The sequence below is a fragment of the Haliotis rufescens genome, unplaced genomic scaffold (genome assembly GCF_023055435.1).
Source record: "Haliotis rufescens isolate VD_foot unplaced genomic scaffold, xgHalRufe1.0.p SCAF_24, whole genome shotgun sequence".
Lineage (NCBI taxonomy): Eukaryota > Metazoa > Mollusca > Gastropoda > Lepetellida > Haliotidae > Haliotis > Haliotis rufescens.
This window is the reverse complement of record NW_025963935.1, coordinates 2,873,042-2,888,215: the sequence shown is the minus strand read 5'-3', so window position 1 is coordinate 2,888,215 and position 15,174 is coordinate 2,873,042. Positions and strand designations below refer to the sequence as shown.

At 42.9% G+C, this 15,174-nt stretch overlaps 1 protein-coding gene across 2 annotated transcripts in view; it reads left to right on the top strand.

The window, feature by feature from the left end:
• Nucleotides 1–1,998: 1,998 nt before the first annotated feature.
• The window catches only part of LOC124120337 (hypoxia up-regulated protein 1-like), a 41,524-nt gene continuing 28,348 nt past the window's right edge, over nt 1,999–15,174 (top strand). For both annotated transcript variants that reach the window (XM_048401988.1, XM_048401986.1), the window contains exons 1-8: nt 1,999–2,138; nt 2,751–2,811; nt 3,713–3,774; nt 4,470–4,580; nt 7,073–7,227; nt 11,097–11,176; nt 12,705–12,833; nt 15,006–15,110. In XM_048401988.1, coding sequence (XP_048257945.1) covers nt 2,754–2,811; nt 3,713–3,774; nt 4,470–4,580; nt 7,073–7,227; nt 11,097–11,176; nt 12,705–12,833; nt 15,006–15,110 — 700 coding nt within the window. In that variant the 5' untranslated portion in view covers nt 1,999–2,138; nt 2,751–2,753. The remainder of the gene's footprint in view (nt 2,139–2,750; nt 2,812–3,712; nt 3,775–4,469; nt 4,581–7,072; nt 7,228–11,096; nt 11,177–12,704; nt 12,834–15,005; nt 15,111–15,174) is intronic.

Here is a 15,174-nt window from a genome sequence, read left to right as displayed (position 1 = left end):
ACAATAACTTATATCTTAGAATATAATGGTAAATACATAAATACATTCTATAATAAATTTGCAGTTGCACTGGCATACACGTTGTGTTCAAGTCATTCACTCCAAGTGGATCAGGTCACCAACGTGATCTGTGTACTCAACGTCGCCGATGACGTTGTTGACGAGATTGTCTTTCACTCGAACTTGTGCGTTAGCCATTTTGGACATAGAGGGATTTTGAGGGATAGTTTAGCTGCTTTATATTACCGTATATTCCTACGTGGGCGGGTATCCACAAGAATGTTATTTGTTTGCCTGCCTTAGTTAGGTCGTTGGAGCTTTTAAGTATTTGATTTATTAATTTAGGTCGGTTTTGGGTATTTTTGTTTTGGAGGGCTTGCAGTCCACTTAGGGAGTCGGTAAGTATTAGGATTTTTTGTGGTTTTTGGATTCTTGATTATGGAGGACTGAGGCCATGCCCATTGGTTCTGCCGTGAATATTGATTGGTTGTTTGGGAGTCGGAAGGATTGTGTGGTTTTAGTTGGTTGTGTGGTATGGACTCCGAAACCTGTGTGTTTGGCGGTCGGATCTGAAGATCCGTCCGTGTATATGTGACACCACATAGATAAACAAGTTGCACTCTTTATATATACCCTCAAATACATACTGTATGTATTCTTAAGAAACGACTCTCCTCTAATTAAGGAGAGGAGAGGAGAGGCTTGTTCAATTAAGAAACTGATCATTTCTTCTGTGTTTAAACATCCAACTGTATTATTTTTTAACGAAACGACTCTCTAGTAAATCTCCTCTCCTCTCCTCTGTTTGAACAGCACGGGCGCTAATCTAAACTACGGTAATCCGGTGTTTTTATAGCAATTACACATTTGTCGCTTTCGTAGGACAAATACCCCAACTTGGGTTTTCGCTTTACTGATACTAGGGAAAATTGAATTTTCGCTAACCCGGCACGACACCGGTGAGAAAATTAGTATGGCTACAGGCAGCCACGTCATGCTTGTATAGTCAGACACCCCCTTGGGGCTTCCGGGTTAGAGTAGGTCCCTAGCAACCTATGTTAGTCCACGGACCTAAATATTATCGATCAAATGGATTGGATGGTCAGGTTCGGAGATTTGGTTGACCGGGAGTCATGTACCCCTTGGCATGGATCGTTGATCAAAATACCAATCACTGGATTATTTCCAGACCCCTGTCATATAGCTGTGAGCGGCATTAAACAACAAACAAAACAAGTTGGGGTCAGACATTTCAAAACAACACAATATAGGTCTGACTGCACAGATAATTGTCTGAACCTAGTATGATCTATCAATTAAGACGAACACAGAATATTTTAGAAGATTTTGTATGATTCTGACAATATAGATCTTATAACAAATTAAGTAAACCTTTTATGTACACATTTTATATTGTTTGCATTGTTACATGCACTGTCAAAATGATTAACATCGGAACTAGACAGTTCGGTGATTGATATTATGAGCAACGGCCAAATCGCCAAACGAGACACCCCGATCCCTTACTACAGGACAAAATCATGCAGTTTGTTTGGTTGCAAAATTGACAAAGCTGAAAGAAATCAGCCACAGTGTAAGTATATTCGCTACTTACATATAGGGGGTATATATTTTTATTTACTGACCAATAACGAGTTCCTGTGGTGTCTGAATATTTAAATTGCAAGTTTTCCAGCCATCTTACATAAGTCGATATCACGTCTGACCTCCAACGTCTGTTAACCAAATACTGCCGTGCGATCGCTTTACCCCACAATGTCGGCAGACACTCCACGGAATTGAATGTGAACGAACATATCTTCACGCTCAAATTCTCTCCAAATGTAATCTAATCGGAATCGGACACGAAAATAGCTTGTTTCCATTGCATCAGCTTCGATATCGTGTGATATATGGCCAATATTCAATTATCTCCGCTTGGATGAACACACCGGAAGTGTACGTGTGGTTACCCAAACCGGTCCCGGAAGTAATAATTCCACCAATCAGAAATCGCCACATTCGCAACTCCTGACAGCCCGATCAGCCGGCTGACTGTGAAAGCTAGTAAAGAGATAGAAATTTCGCTAAAACAACGTGTATGAGAGAGATATAAACAATACGACACAAGAGAACGGGTAAGCCATTTCTTTTATCACCATACGTACCTGGACCAATTTAATTCCATGTCTGTATCGCCGATGCTGGTCTCCACGTGGGTACAACGTGTTTAATTTGACGTTCTCGAAACCTCTGTATATGTGCAGTCCACATCTGTTCCAACCGATCGATTTAAAAAAAAGGTTTTTAACTCTATTTTCACACGAAACCTTTTATATGTGTTTCGAATTATATATCACGTTTCTTAACAGAACAAGATGTTGTTAAAAAACAACTGAACAAGGTGTAATTATTGAAATGTCTTTTAGCCTAGGACGAAGTTTACAGTTTACACATAACCGGGAAATAAATGGTCCCTCTTTCAATTTTCAAATTTTCAATTCTTGCGTATTACAGACTTCAGATGACCCAATTAAGTACATTGTGTCGTAAGTTACTTGTTTCAACCACAGGCGAAATACACAGTTTTGATTGCATGGTGTAAAAAGTAATGATAATTTCGTTTGTATTTATTTTATATCATTGATATAAATATACTAACTAAATTTAATATCCATACATTTTCATGATGGTGTACTAACTTATAAGTAATGCGAACCCTGCGATAATACTTATTATTTATGTTCCAGAACATGAGGCTGGGTATAACAGTACTTGGTGCTGTGCTATGCAGCTTTATCGGACTAACAGGTAATATTTTTCCCCACTGAGCAGAAAAATGGTTTTGCACATAGTGATGATAATTGTAGTATTTAAGGGCTATCTTAATTTAGAGACAATCAGCTCATCCCAGATATCAACAAGCTAAATAAGACTCCCTTTGTGTTTAGCTACAGGTTGGCTCACCTATTCCATCATGGCTGCACAAAAATCAATGTGAATAGCCAGGTTATTTCTGTTTGTTGTTTAAACATAGCACTCAGCAATATGATGCCGGTCAATAAATAGAGAATCTCAACCGAGTGTCTTTTGATGTCAAATATATCAACACTCGTTGATAAAAGTGGAAAAATTCCGAGGCTTGCCGAGGAATTTTGCCACTTTTATCAACGAGTGTTGATATATTTGATATCAAAAGACACGAGGGTGAGATTTTATTTATCATCCAACATCATTCTTCCAACTTTTTCAATTTGTAGACATAATTAGCAGTGTTTTCAGTGTAAAAAGTACTGCTAACAGCTTCAGTAGCAGAGCCCTTAGTGATGTCATTTGATTGTGACGTCATGGTAACCAGTGACGTCACAATGGTCTGCAAAGCATTGTGATGTAATTTCATTGCAGCGATATCTACAGTGTAGATATCGCTTGATCTAATCCAAGCGATATCTCCTGTGGGAGCCAGTTTTGGATGATAAATGATCAAATCTCGACCAGGCGATACAGTGATTGACATGAACATCTATCTACGCAATTGGGATACAATGACATGTACGAGTATCAACCAAGTCCGCGACCATGACTACTGAGTTCGTTAGTCGCCTTTTGCTACATAAGCAACAAGCATAACCATTTCTAACCCATATGCTTAGAGAACCAGAGTGTTTCGTCTGGTAAAACTTAACTGTATTTCTGCATGTTATATTTTCAGCGGGTGTGGCTGTCATGTCCATTGATCTTGGAGCCGAGTTCATGAAGATAGCCATTGTTAAGGTTAGTAGCTTGACAAGTAAACTGTGACCACCTCCATGGTCAATTGGATAGTGTCTGCATGGAGAGTGGAAGGTTCGAGGTTCAATCCACAGGTCGGCCATGCCAGCCAAAGTTAAAATATGGTACTTGTTCTTACCCTGCCTGACGCTCAGCATTAAGGGGATAAGGACTTGTTTGGTTTAGAGTCAGTATACTGTGTCTTAGTGGGGTATCCATGCTAAACTGTGGCATGGTATCTCAGTGGGCGAGCACTATAAAACCTTCTAGTCCAGACTACAGCAAGCTGACATACACATACATTCACATAACTGTGTAAGTGCAGTAATGTGACATTATACTCCATTTCATCTTCACCAAATTAAGCACCAAATTCTAGGTCTTTGTCATACTCTAGGCCTAATGCTAAAGATGGAAGTCTTGAGACTCAAATACTGGAGGGGCGCACGGGTGGCCCAGTCATCTAAGGCACTACAATTCGCTGTGCAGAGTTGCGTCCCTTGGGCATGCCTGAAACCTATGATTGTGGGTTCCAATCCCAGTTCACCTCGATTATGTTTCTAGGTTTGTCAGCACCATTTGGTGCAAGGGTGGAAACTGGACTTTTATTGTCAGTTATCTCCTCGGAAAGATGGAGAAGAACCTGAAGCTTAATTTTGTGCCAGATCAGTCACACAAGCCACCATTTTATTTTGTAGCCTGGCGTTCCCATGGAGATCGTCACAAACAGGGAGTCCAGTCGCAAGACGCGTACACTGGTGGCGTTCCGTGACGGGGAGAGACAGTTCGCCAACCAGGCGTACACCACGGTGAGACTTTGTCTACGGATCAGGGCCCATTTGCACAATGCGATCTTAGCGCTAAGATGATCTTAACTCCCATACTTTAGCATAGGTTTACAATAGTCTTAGCACTAAGATCGTTTTGTACAAGTGGGCCCTGGTGTACCATTTACAAGTACATTGGCCCCCAGCACATAATTATTACCACCACAGATGAAGGTGAAAATGGAGTGCACAGTCATCCACTACATGAGAAATAATAATGCAGATGTTTGAGTTTGTCCCAGTGTGGTCTGGAAATATGCTGGTCTATATATGGTCTTATTATTATTGTGAGTATGTGGGGCCCTGGTTTGACTGTATCAGCCCTCTCCAGTGTGATGGATCATGTTTGGTTTGTTTAGTCCCAATTTTTTCTGGTCCAGTCTCAATTAATTATTATTTTTCAACTCTCTATGGCAGCTGCCGGGATTTGTCCAGACAAATTTTTGTCTGCAGCAAATGTCTATAAATTCCCTTACAGGAATAAAAAAACCTTCAATTCATGCTGTTGTTGTTATAAATAATGTTATGGCTTTCAGGAGGTGACTTGTATTTCGCTACAGATAAGCTGCGTATTTGCGTAAAAATCCCACCACCCCCACCCATTATGCATTAAATGAATAACTGAAATACATTAAAACGGGTCCCGTAAATTCCCAATGAAGCTTTTTCAGCATGCGTACAAAGGAGCTAATTTCTGAAACACAAGCTAATTTACTTTCCGAGTCAAGCCTATATACTAAGAACAGTTATGTACATCTAAAACCTTATTTCATTTTTTTAAATCTTAAAATGTTCACTAATATGGGAAAAACCCAATAGCTTGATGAATAGATGAGTGAAAAAATAGTGGTTACCCAATGAAAAATGTAATAACACAATTAAAATAGAAACCCTAGAGTAAAAACTCAATTGCTCAGAAAGTTACCTGGTGCTCTGTCACTAATAACCGGGCAATATTAAGGAAGAGTCTTTGGTCCCCAGGTTTACATTATTCCAAATTCAATGTAGAAATAACCCTGTATAATAAAAATAATCACTTTGAAAAACATCTTACATTTTTTAGACAAAATTATGATATATTGCCCCGTGTGTGTCGGCCATGGTCACTTAAAGTCCCTCAGCTGGAATAGTGTTGACTTGAATCAATGTTGGCTGTCACTGTCTGGCTGGCCAGTAGTGATACACCAGCTGGTAACACAGATTGGAATACAGAGTGGTAGAAAGTGGCACTAGTCCTGTAGCCCTTACCAACTGGCCAGTGGTAAAAGTATCATAAGGACGAGTAGAAATGTGCAATTTTAAAGGGTTTTGCTATATGTTATCATTGTATGAACTAGTGGACTAAAATGTTAGTTTCTACCCCTGCATAGACCGATGACCCCGATGCATTTGCATAAACAGCACAGTCCATTCTATTTCAGGGGTGCTGGGTATATAATAATACACAAGTGCTTGTCTTTGGTGGGAACTTGCCGAGTTCTACCTATCACAGCAACCAACTTTTCAGAGATTTTGTGTCATTTGGTGCAGGTTATGTTTTATAACTCAATGGGTGGATGTATACTCAAAGATTTAAAGATATATCTGATATTCTGTTCAAAGCGGCCCTATCCACAACTCACTTATGCTTTGTTTTCTCTAACGTTGTGAAGTCGGAGGCCGATTTTAAGAATGGGTGCTGTCCCGTCCATTCTTCTGTCTGTCAGATTGTTCCTGGAGCACAATGAAAGGATGGTTCGATAATTTTTGTCAAGGTTTGCACAGATATCATGGATATCAGTCGGGTGCCTTTTGCTTTTAAGGAATTGGGGAGATTATGGTTATTTCTGGTTGCCAACAACAACTTAATTTCCATTAAATGAAGGGTTCCATCTCAGAGCACAACTCACGTATCATTTGTTTTTTCTGACTCCTCAAAGATGTTTTCAACTGGTGACTGTTGTGTTTTGATTTTTTTTACCTTTCAAATTATTTCTAATTCCATCGAAACAAATTGAAAACAACAGAGTGTCTGATGACCACTGCTCCCAGTGATCTTGTATAGTAACCATGGTAACGGGTGGCCCGGTCACCTTAGGTGCCGCGATTCGTTGTGCAGAGTTGCGTCCCTAGGGCATGCCAGAAACCTATGATTGTGGGTTCGTTACCCGATTATGTTTCTAGGTTTGTCAGCACCATACCCGTGCTCGTGGTTTTCACCGAAGCGGTAAACGTCTGAGTCTGCATCACTTCGGGCTTTCCCCCCACATTAAGCTGACACGCCGTGATATAACTGGAATACTGTTAAAAGCGACGTTAAACCCAACTCACTCACTCAGTCGGTGGGTGGGTCAGCTAGCAGCATATTAATAAAAAAAAAAATCAGTGTCATTGAATCTTTAGAGCAAGTCCCAGGCGGCTTTTGTGTGTCTGTTATGCTTGTTTTTCTTTGTATATATTTTATCTAAGAGAATGAACGCATGTTGCTGTTTCAGTCTGTCCGGTTCCCCCGCAAGGCCTTCTGGTATTTGACACACGTTGTAGGCCGACACTTTGACGACCCGCAGGTTCAGCTGTACAAGGAACGCTTCCCCTTCTATGACTTGGTGAAGGACGAAGAGAGGGGGACGGTTCTGTTCCGAACTGAGGAGTGAGTTTTTCGCTTGCTGCGTATCTTTGCCAAATAATATCCTGGATTTTGTATCCCTAATAATCCAGACTGGGCCTCATTCAACAAGATGTTGTGTTTGTTTGTTTGTTTGTTTGTTTGATGTTTAACGCAGCACTCAGCAATATTCCAGCTATATGACGTCAGCCTGAAAATAATCAAATCTGAACCAGACAGTCGAGTCATTGACATCATGAGCATGGATCCACGCAATTGCGATACGATGATAAGCATCAACCAAGTCAGCGAGCCTGACCACCCAAATATAAGCATGCGTTAGCGTAATGACCAACGTAGGCCTGAACATGTACGCTGCAATAAAGTATAGGAGTTATGATCATCTTTGCTCTACGGTTGCCCGGGATACAAAATTCCTTATGTTGAAATTTAAAATTTTGCTAGGGCGGTGGGGTAGCCTCAGTGTGAAATCGTTCGCCCGCTACACCAAAGACCTGGGTTCGATTCCCCATATGGTTACAATGTGTGAAGCCCATTTCGGGTGTTACCTGTCATAATATTGCTGGAATATTGCTAAGAGCGGCATAAAACAAGCGGTAGAAACTAAAATGTTCAGTCCTCTAGTGCTCATAGTGATATCATATAGCAAAACCCTTAAAAATGACAAATTTTAACTCGTCCTTATGATACCTTAACTATTGTGCAGTTTGGCAAGGGCTATAAGACTAGTGCCAATTTCTAATGCGGGTTAAACCATACTCGCTCACTCACTAAAATCGAGCTACTGACCATTTTGGCTGGGTATTCCTCTTTCAAAGTTTCACAGTTGACAGGTGAATAGATAGAAAGTTAAGTCGGACTACCTTGATTCTATTTTCACTAGCCAGAGAGGACATACAGTAGCAACAGGCTACGTGGATTGTGCTCATTATGAACACTGAGCTTAAGTGGAGTATTGGACAGATGTTTGGAAAACATTTTTGTTCGTCATACCGTATTCGACGCTTATAAGAGCGTGGCGCTTAATATGTCGAATACGGTAATAGTATTAAAACTTCCAAATGGCAAAACTAAAATGTTCATGAGTGTCCCATCATTACACAAGACGTTCCCTATATGTGTGTGTCTAGGGTGTATGGTGTGTCTAGGGTGTATGGTGTGTCTAGGGTGTATGGTGTGTTTAGGGTGTATGGTGTGTCTAGGGTGTACGGTGTGTCTAGGGTGTATGGTGTGTCTAGGGTGTATGGTGTGTCTAGGGTGTACGGTGTGTCTAGGGTGTAAAGTGTGTCTAGGGTGTATGGTGTGTCTAGGGTGTATGGTGTGTCTAGGGTGTATGGTGTGTCTAGGGTGTATGGTGTGTCTAGGGTGTACAGTGTGTCTAGGGTGTACAGTGTGTCTAGGGTGTACAGTGTGTCTAGGGTGTACAGTGTGTCTAGGGTGTATGGTGTGTCTAGGGTGTATGGTGTGTCTAGGGTGTATGGTGTGTCTAGGGTGTATGGTGTGTCTAGGGTGTATGCTATGGTGTGTCTAGGGTGTATGGTGTGTCTAGGGTGTATGCTATGGTGTGTCTAGGTTGTATGCTATGGTGTGTCTAGGGTGTATGCTATGGTGTGTCTAGGGTGTATGCTCTGGTGTGTCTAGGGTGTATGGTGTGTCTAGGGTGTATGCTATGGTGTGTCTAGGGTGTATGCTATGGTGTGTCTAGGGTGTATGCTATGGTGTGTCTAGGGTGTGTCTAGGGTGTATGCTATGGTGTGTCTAGGGTGTATGCTCTGGTGTGTCTAGGGTGTATGCTCTGGTGTGTCTAGGGTGTATGCTCTGGTGTGTCTAGGGTGTATGCTAGGGTGTATGCTATGGTGTGTCTAGGGTGTATGTTCTGGTGTGTCTAGGGTGTATGCTCTGGTGTGTCTAGGGTGTATGCTCTGGTGTGTCTAGGGTGTATGCTGGGGTGTGTCTAGGGTGTATGCTATGGTGTGTCTAGGGTGTATGCTATGGTGTGTCTAGGGTGTGTCTAGGGTGTATGCTATGGTGTGTCTAGGGTGTATGCTATGGTGTGTCTAGGGTGTATGCTAGGGTGTATGCTATGGTGTGTCTAGGTTGTATGCTCTGGTGTGTCTAGGGTGTATGCTCTGGTGTGTCTAGGGTGTATGCTATGGTGTGTCTAGGGTGTATGGTCTGGTGTGTCTAGGGTGTATGGTGTGTCTAGGGTGTATGCTATGGTGTGTCTAGGGTGTATGCTATGGTGTGTCTAGGGTGTATGCTATGGTGTGTCTAGGGTGTATGCTATGGTGTGTCTAGGGTGTGTCTAGGGTGTATGCTATGGTGTGTCTAGGTTGTATGTTCTGGTGTGTCTAGGTTGTATGCTCTGGTGTGTCTAGGGTGTATGCTCTGGTGTGTCTAGGGTGTATGCTCTGGTGTGTCTAGGGTGTATGCTCTGGTGTGTCTAGGGTGTATGCTAGGGTGTATGTTCTGGTGTGTCTAGGGTGTATGTTCTGGTGTGTCTAGGGTGTATGCTATGGTGTGTCTAGGGTGTATGCTATGGTGTGTCTAGGGTGTATGCTATGGTGTGTCTAGGGTGTGTCTAGGGTGTATGCTATGGTGTGTCTAGGTTGTATGTTCTGGTGTGTCTAGGTTGTATGCTCTGGTGTGTCTAGGGTGTATGCTCTGGTGTGTCTAGGGTGTATGCTCTGGTGTGTCTAGGGTGTATGCTCTGGTGTGTCTAGGGTGTATGCTAGGGTGTATGTTCTGGTGTGTCTAGGGTGTATGCTCTGGTGTGTCTAAGGTGTATGCTATGGTGTGTCTAGGGTGTATGCTATGGTGTGTCTAGGGTGTATGCTATGGTGTGTCTAGGGTGTATGCTATGGTGTGTCTAGGGTGTGTCTAGGGTGTATGCTATGGTGTGTCTAGGGTGTATGCTATGGTGTGTCTAGGGTGTATGCTAGGGTGTATGCTATGGTGTGTCTAGGTTGTATGCTCTGGTGTGTCTAGGGTGTATGCTCTGGTGTGTCTAGGGTGTATGCTATGGTGTGTCTAGGGTGTATGCTCTGGTGTGTCTAGGGTGTATGCTCTGGTGTGTCTAGGGTGTATGGTGTGTCTAGGGTGTATGCTATGGTGTGTCTAGGGTGTATGCTATGGTGTGTCTAGGGTGTATGCTATGGTGTGTCTAGGGTGTGTCTAGGGTGTATGCTATGGTGTGTCTAGGTTGTATGCTCTGGTGTGTCTAGGGTGTATGCTATGGTGTGTCTAGGGTGTATGCTAGGGTGTATGCTCTGGTGTGTCTAGGGTGTATGCTCTGGTGTGTCTAGGGTGTATGGTGTGTCTAGGGTGTATGCTATGGTGTGTCTAGGGTGTATGCTATGGTGTGTCTAGGGTGTATGCTATGGTGTGTCTAGGGTGTATGCTATGGTGTGCCTAGGGTGTGTCTAGGGTGTATGCTATGGTGTGTCTAGGGTGTATGCTATGGTGTGTCTAGGGTGTATGCTAGGGTGTATGCTATGGTGTGTCTAGGGTGTATGCTAGGGTGTGTCTAGGGTGTATGCTATGGTGTGTCTAGGGTGTATGCTATGGTGTGTCTAGGGTGTGTCTAGGGTGTATGCTATGGTGTGTCTAGGGTGTATGCTATGGTGTGTCTAGGGTGTATGCTAGGGTGTGTCTAGGGTGTATGCTATGGTGTGTCTAGGGTGTGTCTAGGGTGTATGCTATGGTGTGTCTAGGGTGTATGCTATGGTGTGTCTAGGGTGTATGCTAGGGTGTATGCTATGGTGTGTCTAGGGTGTATGGTGTGTCTAGGGTGTATGCTATGGTGTGTCTAGGTTGTATGCTATGGTGTGTCTAGGGTGTATGCTATGGTGTGTCTGTAGACCCTGGTGGTGATGTCATGGGTGTTGTTTCAGTGGGGAGACGACCTACACGCCGGAAGAGCTGCTTGCTATGATCCTTGAGTCTGCCCGGGAGTATGCCGAGGAGTTTGGAGGTAATTAGGGGACGAATTTTTGCAGTAACGTTTGTTTGATTTTTAGCAACGCACTCATTAATATTGCAGCTGTTTAACATTTTAATAGTCACCTATGGAGCAGAGTTGGGAGCAGTGTCACCGATCAACAAAGTGATGGTGATATTCTCCTACCTCTGTGGTCTAGTGGACATAGCGTCTGCCCAGAGAGCGGAAGTTCTGTGGTTCACAACCCCCCACCCATCTGCATCATACAAAGAGACGTTAATAGATGGTACTTGTTGTTCCACTGCCTGGTGTTCGGCATTAAGGGGCTAAAACAAGGACTGGTTGGCTTAGAGTCAGTATACTGTGTCTGAGTGGGTATCTCAGTGTGCTAGCGCTATAAATCGACATCAGTCCGGACTAGTACAAGCAGCCACACACACGTGCATGCACGTCGCTTTATAAGTGCAATAATCTTGAACACAACGCTAAGCCCCATTTCACCTCATCTTACCCTAAAATTCTTATACCCGACCGTTTTCACAGGTCTGCAGTGATCCCAACCCCAATGATATGTCTGGAATATTGCTGATGTTAGACATTTTTATTTCTTTATACTACAAGAAGTTTGTTTTCACTTTACATACCTCTGTGGTCTAGTGGACATAGCGTTTTCACTTTACATTGGGGGTGGTCGGGTAGCCTAGTGATTAAAGCGTCAGCTCGTTACGCCGAAGATGTGTGAAGCCCATTTCTGATGTCCCCCGCCATGATATTACTGGAATATTGCTAAAAGCGGCGTAAAACCATACTCACTCACTCACTTTACATTGCATTATACTTGTGACCTCTGTGTTATTACTTGCAATCTTTCTTGAAGACAATGAACACCGAGTTACTAGCAGTGAGACATTTGGACTTCATGCACATGAGACCCGTGAAGATCCGGGGTAGAACAGGTCTTCAGCAACCCATCCTTGTCGTAAGAGGCGACTTACAGGATCGGGTGGTCAGGCTCGCTGATTTGGTTGATACATGTCATCAATCCCAAATGCGTGGATCGATGCTCATGATAATAATCACTGGATTGTCTGGTCCAGACTCAATTATTTACCGACCACCATCATATAGCTGGAATACTGCTGAGTGCAAGGTTAAACAACAAACAAACAAACAAAACATCACTTGCTTGATAGTAGTGTTAGACCTACACCGAAATGTTGCATTCATTGTGATTAAGAAGCAATGATAGAAACTAACAGTTTTAGTCCACTAGTCCTTATAATAACATATAGTAAAATCCTTAACGAGAGCAAATTTCTGCTAGTCCTCAGGATACCTTAACAGTTTGGCAAGGACTACAGGACTACAGGACTAGTGCCATTTCTGATGCTGAGAAGTTGTATATCCAGAGAACTATCTCTCTTGTTCATCATTCCAACTTCTAAATGCCATTAAAGGAAATAACTCAAAATTAAACGAGGTAGTGGTGATTTATTTTGACATTTTACACCAGTACATAGCCTATCTTGAGGTGTTGCCACGTGTCCTTTCTCCCCTGCAGACCACCCTATCAAGGATGCCGTCATCACCGTGCCAGCGTACTTCAACCAGGCGGAGAGACGGGCCGTGAAGAGCGCCGCCGACATGATCGGACTCAACGTTCTGCAGTTGATGAGTGACAACGCCGCCGGTATGTTGCTACTTCCTTGTGACGTTCGCGCGATGGGATATAGCCATGGTGTCGGGGAACTGATGGCCATGGGTTTGAATCCCTCATTTCCCCCCGATTCTTGGTTTGTTAGGACCATACTCATGGGTGGTAAATGTCTTTAACCTGCTTCGTGTCTATCATCTCTGTGATATGGGGTATGAGTGGTCCTGTCAACTATTTGATATGAGTGGTCCAGTCATCTATGTAATATGAGTGGTCCAGTCAACTATGTAATATGGGGTAGGAGTGGTCCTGTCATCTATGTAATATGAGTGCTACAGTCATCGATGTAATATGGGTGGTCCAGTCAACTATGTAATATGGGGTATGAGTGGTCCAGTCATCTATGTGATATGAGGTATATGTGGTCCAGTCATCTATGTGATATGAGGTATGAGTGGTCCAGTCATCTATGTGATATGGGGTATGAGTGGTCCAGTCATCTATATGATATGAGGTATGAGTGGTCCACTCATCTATGTGATATGAGGTATATGTGGTCCAGTCATCTATGTGATATGAGGTATGAGTGGTCCAGTCATCTATGTGATATGGGGTATGAGTGGTCCACTCATCTATGTGATATGGGGTATGAGTGGTCCACTCATCTATGTGATATGGGGTATGAGTTGTCCACTCATCAATGTGATATGGGGTATGAGTGGTCCTGTCATCTATGTGATATTTGGTACGAATGGTCCAGTCATCTATTTGATATGGGGTATGAGTGGTCCTGTCATCTATGTGATATGGGGTATGAGTGGTCCAGTCATCTATGTGATATAGGGTATAAGTGGTCCAGTCATCTATGTGATATGGGGTATGAGTGGTCCAGTCATCTATATGATATGAGTGGTCCAGTCATCTATATGATATGAGGTATGAGTGGTCCAGTCATCTATGTGATATAGGTATGAGTGGTCCAGTCATCTATGTGATATGAGGTATGGGTGTTCCAGTCATTTATGTGATATGAGGTATGAGTGGTCCAGTCATCTATGTGATATGGGGTATGAGTGGTCCAGTCATCTATGTAATATGGGGTATGAGTGGTCCAGTCATCTATGTAATATGGGGTATGAGTGGTCCAGTCATCTATGTAATATGGGGTATGAGTGGTCCAGTCATCTATGTGATATGGGGTATGAATGGTCCAGTCATCTATGTGATATGGGGTATGAGTGGTCCAGTCATCTATGTAATATGGGGTATGAGTGGTCCAGTCATCTATGTAATATGGGGTATGAGTGGTCCAGTCATCTATGTAATATGGGGTATGAGTGGTCCAGTCATCTATGTGATATGAGGTATGAGTGGTCCAGTCATCTATGTGATATGGGGTACGAGTGGTCCTGTCATCTATATGATATGAGGTATGAGTGGTCCAGTCATCTATGTGATATGGGGTATGAGTGGTCCAGTCATCTATGTAATATGGGGTATGAGTGGTCCAGTCATCTATTTGATATGGGGTATGAGTGGTCCAGTCATCTATGTAATATGGGGTATGAGTGGTCCAGTCATCTATGTAATATGGGGTATGAGTGGTCCAGTCATCTATGTAATATGGGGTATGAGTGGTCCAGTCATCTATTTGATATGGGGTATGAGTGGTCCAGTCATCTATGTGATATGGGGTATGAGTGGTCCAGTCATCTATTTGATATGGGGTATGAGTGGTCCAGTCATCTATATGATATGGGGTATGAGTGGTCCAGTCATCTATGTGATATTGGGTACGAGTGGTCCTGTCATCTATGTGATATGGGGTATGAGTGGTCCAGTCATCTATGTGATAATTGGTACGAATGGTCCAGTCATCTATGTGATATGGGGTACGAGTGGTCCAGTCATCTATGTGATATTTGGTACGAATGGTCCTGTCATCTATGTGATATGGGGTATGAGTGGTCCAGTCATCTATGTGATATTTGGTACGAATGGTCCAGTCATCTATGTGATATGGGGTACGAGTGGTCCAGTCATCTCTGAGATATTGGGTACGAGTGGTCCTGTCATCTGTGATACGAGTTGTCCAGTCATCAATTTGATATGAGTGGGCCTTATCTATGTGAAACACTTGCAAGCTACTGACACATTTGTAAACGTCAAGAAACCTTATCTCAACAAAATCCGATTGTTTTCTACCAGTGGCCTTGAACTACGGTGTGTTCAGGAGGAAGAACTTCAACTCCACCATGCAGTACTACATCTTCTACGACATGGGCGCCACCAGCACCGTCGCCACCGTTGTAGGTGAGTCACAACAACAATTCCATCTGACAAATCAAGAATTCAGACATTCTTTATATCATTCATG